The sequence below is a fragment of the Sphaeroforma arctica genome (assembly GCF_001186125.1).
Source record: "Sphaeroforma arctica JP610 unplaced genomic scaffold supercont1.817, whole genome shotgun sequence".
NCBI lineage: Eukaryota > Ichthyosporea > Ichthyophonida > Sphaeroforma > Sphaeroforma arctica.
In genome coordinates this window covers 35,478-40,342 of record NW_014039741.1, presented here as the reverse complement: position 1 = coordinate 40,342, position 4,865 = coordinate 35,478, and the positions used below count along the sequence as shown (strand labels likewise).

The 4,865-nt window shown below is 40.0% G+C and overlaps 1 protein-coding gene across 1 annotated transcript; it reads left to right on the top strand.

Moving 5' to 3' along the window:
* Positions 1-1,273: 1,273 nt before the first annotated feature.
* Positions 1,274-1,572, top strand: SARC_08742 (hypothetical protein; the record flags this gene model as incomplete). The annotated part of the gene is made up of 1 exon (XM_014297275.1): positions 1,274-1,572. A coding segment is annotated over one exon (299 nt), but the record flags the coding sequence as incomplete, so codon positions are not given.
* Between the last annotated feature and the right edge of the window lie 3,293 nt (positions 1,573-4,865).

The following is a 4,865-nucleotide window of genomic DNA, read 5'->3' as shown; positions in this document are numbered from 1 at the left end:
TACATGCAACAAGATAACCTATCACCCATACACACATGCAACAAAGTAACCATCCATGCACACATACATGCACATACACACAATGAACTAACCATCCATGCACACATGCATGCACATGCATGCACATGCACAGAATCAAAGGCACTGGTCTGGATGGCTCTGGCAGTCCGTTGATAGGCTATGCCGAGGCAGTGGCGCAAGCAGAAGAGGTCATCGCAGACACAACCGACAACCCCCCACTGCGACCGCTCAAGAGTGCGTCGTGAGTCGTTGCTAATGTACATTGCCTGCTATATGTGAGTAAAACTGTATATATAGTCGTTGTTACTGTACATTACCTGTTATATGTGAGTACAACTGTATATATAGTCGTTGCTACTGTACATTACCTGCTATATGTGAGTACAACTGTATATATAGTCGTTGTTACTGTACATTACCTGCTTTATGTGAGTACAACTGTATATATAGTCGTTGCTACTGTACATTATCTGCTATATATGAGTACAACTGTATATATTGTCGTTGCTACTGTACATTACCTGCTATATGTGAGTACAACTGTATATATAGTCGTTGTTACTGTACATTACCTGCTATATGCGAGTATAACTGTATATATAGTCGTTGCTACTGTACATTACCTGCTATATGTAAGTACAACTGTATATATTGTCGTTACTACTGTACATTACCTGCTATATGTGAGTACAACTGTATATATAGTCGTTGTTACTGTACATTACCTGCTATATGTGAGTACAACTGTATATATAGTAGTTGTTACAGTACATTACCTGCTATATGCGAGTACAACTGTATATATAGTAGTTGTTACTGTATATTACCTGCTATATGTAAGTACAACTGTATATATAGTTCATGTAATGGGGTATAAGGTTATTTGAATGACCTACAATGTCGTATGATGTGAGGCTGACATGTGGTCTGGTCGGCAGGGGATTATACGATCGCCAATGTTTTACTTCAGTGTGTGGGTAGTTGGAACGCATACACATAACTATAAGCAGTGATCAGGCGCACCATGGATGTGCACTCAAGAAACAATGATAAAAAAAACCACACAGCAATGATAAAACAACCATACAACGATGATAAAAAGCCCATACATCATTGATAGAAAAACCATACAACATTGACAGAAAAACCATACATCTGTACAAGTGTGCGTCACGCTCAGATACCTACACTGCCGAACTCATCCTTACCAACTGCGCTGAGCTCACTATCACCACACTCTTGCACTACCCAGGCAAACAACAAGCCCAGACACCCGGGTACGCCGACCTATCAACGAACACACACCCCTGCGACGCCAGCTACAGCGGATACGACGTGGTGCATCTCGTGGGCAAAACAAACGCGCACACAGACCACAGCCACACCGCTTACTCACAGCTAGGCAGCGGCGGAGATTACGACACATTGGACCTCACCGACACAACATACGACAAAGCCACCTTACAGCAGCGGGTGAGTGGGGCTGAGTTCTTGACTAGCGGTGCGGAGTATCACTCGGTCGTGTCTAATGCTCTCACGGAGGTTGCATGAGCGTGCATGGGGATGTGCTGGCGAAGTATGAAAGTGTGTTGGGGTATGGGAGAGGGGGGAGATATACACATACCTCGGGATGATACTACACACGTGGTTGTGTAGGTATATACGGCGGTGTAAGGATATGTATACACAGATGAACAGTCGCTAAGACGGGTGTTCATAGGCCAATGCCCACGCCACACCGGGACTAAGTACTGCGAAGAGGCTGGACGACGCAAAGAGAAAGACACAGTGCGAAATGAAAGGCATAGAGTCGTACGATCAGACAAGATGGCAACACACCATATACAAGTGTTACAGTGTTATAAGGAACACACCTTATGCAAGCGTGTGAGAAGCTAAAGTCTATATCAAGTGCTTAAGGGAAGGTCTCTCGAGGGCTCTGTGACTGTCACTCACAGACAAGAATTCGTATCAAAAGCAATACCGGTATGGAAAGATTGGTATCAGAAGTATTACCGTATGGAAAGATTGGTATCAGAAGTATTACCGTATGGAAAGATTGGTATCAGAAGTATTACCGTATGGAAAGATTGGTATCAGAAGTATTACCGTTTTGATATATATATATATGTATATATATATATATATATATATGTATATATATATATATATATATAAGATTGGTATCATAAATATTACTGTATTGAATATATATATATATATATATATAAGATTGGTATCATAAGTATTACCGTATGAGGTAGTAGCAGGCGGACCGACACGCCCCAGCTAAACTATCGCATGAATGCACCTATTCAAAAATCAAAGAAGGAGAAACTGTTACCGGGCAGCAATGTATATACGACTAAAATATACATTAATAAATAGATATGAAGCAGTACCAGAAGTCCACTGATGACTCGTACTTGCGGCAGGTGCGTATTCTGTTCTCATGGCTCCGAGCACTACGGGGAAATCGAAGCCACACAAATGCGTAGGGGTGATGACAAGCGCGGGCATTCCAACCGACAATAATAAATTGGCGTAGTCAACCTGAGTAGGTATCCATTGGCATGGGTGAACAAGCACGCATACGCATGTTCGGTAGGTCATAGCCTTCTGTTTAATCTAGAAGGCTATGTGTAGGTACTTACAGGTATTTAGCAAGACACATCGAGGTGGAAGCCACCCACACACTAGATGAATATGCATACGAATCTTGCATGTGTGCTATCACACACGTCCATGTGCACGTCTATGTTTCATCGAATACACAGACGATGTATGCGGGACATCGTCGGACCATACATACTGGTCTGATTTTCCGACATAGTCGTTGGTTGCTCCAATGTCCGATATGTCTGCTGTCGGAATTGTCGTACGCTTAGATTCTCCAGACAGGCAGGTGTGTTGTTGCCACAGATTCCGTATACCACAGGGGCGTGTTGGTATTTGTAACTTCGTTTGGGGCTGTATGACGTCCGCTGAACCGTTTTATCTCCAGCAGATCAGGCGCCAAGCCAACACTTGTGTTGCAGATATAAAGCAATCGCACGTGTGCTACGTGACTTTAATTGATAAGGTAGACGCTATACTATCGATCATTTCCTATACTCCACACAAGTAAACTGACAGACCTCTTGCAGGATCACATCATATACCCAACACAAGTAAACTGACAGACCATTTGCAGGATCACTCCATATACCCCACATAAGTAAACTGACAGACCTTTCGCAGGATCACTTCATATACCCCACACAAGTAAACTGACAGACCTTTCGCAGGATCACTCCATATAACCCACACAAGTAAACTGACAGGGTTGTTTTCTTGTGTAGTACGTTTATTTCCTATCAATGTACGCCTGCGTGGGTTGATTTTCTCTCTCCTACGTTTATTGTCCATCCATCTACGCCTGCATGGGCTGTTTTCTTTTATAGTCCCGCTATTGAGCTCGATGGTACCCTCGGGGTAAAGCAGTTGTTCTACACTAGCATGGGCATTCCAGTTTGTTTTAACATGGCCGTCTAAATTATAAACATGTTTACTTTATTTTCTTGGTTACATTTATAATGGTATGTGTTAAAAAAACAGAACGCGACTACGTGTTGTGCTTCCAAACCTCACACAAGCAGCAGGCAGTCAACACAGCGCACTACTTAAGTCGTTGGAGTGTCCGATGTTCTGGATTTGTTTGGCCATGGTAATGTGAACGTCACTTTGAGTGATGTCTTCAATGCCAGATCTATTAGCGTTGAGTGTGGCGCATGCCTGGATACCTCAGAAACATATATGACTGTTTGAAGGTGAGGTTAAAGTCATATACCAATAGAAACATTTATGACTGCGTGCAGGTGGGGTTAAAGTCATATACCAATAGAAACATATATGACTGTTTGTAGGTGGGGTTAAAGTCATATACCAATAGAAACATATATGACTGTTTGTAGGTGGGGTTAAAGTCATATACCAATAGAAACATACATGACTGTGTGTAGGTGGGGTTAAAGTCATATACCAATAGAAACATATATGACGGTGTGTAGAAGGGTTAAATCATATACCAATATAAACATATATGACTGTTTGTAGGTGGGGTTAAAGTCATATACCAATAAAAACATATATGACTGTGTGTAGGTGGGGTAAGGTAATATACCAATAGAAACATATATGACTGTGTGTAGGTGGGGTTAAAGTCATATACCAATTGAAACATATATGACTGTGTGTAGGTGGGGTTAAAGTCACATACCAAGATCCATACTAATTTGATACTTCTTCGGGTGCGACGGTTTGATTTTATTGAACTGGACAGTGAAGACTCGACGTGCGTATCGTAGCATAGTCTCACTATGCACTAAAAGGTATTCCTGGCCAACTCAGCAATTACCGTGGCAACATGTATATTCATATTTATTTATAATGTATAGAATGTATCAGCGGTAATTTAATGTATATTTAATACTTATACATATAACATATAGTATACATCAGCGGGATTCGAATGTATATTGTATGTATTAGCGATATTTTTAAGTATATTTATATTTATGTAATATATAGTATATATCGGCGGTTTTTTCATATATATATTAATTTATGTAATATAGATCAGCGGAAATTTCATGCATATTTATACTTAGATTCAATATATAAAATGTATAAGCGGTATTTTTATGTATATTTATATTTACATATAAAATATATTTTATACAAGTGGCATTTTCATATATACATATATTTATATATATATATATATATATATATATATATATTATATATATACATATATATATATATATATCTACTAATACACACACACACACACACACACACAC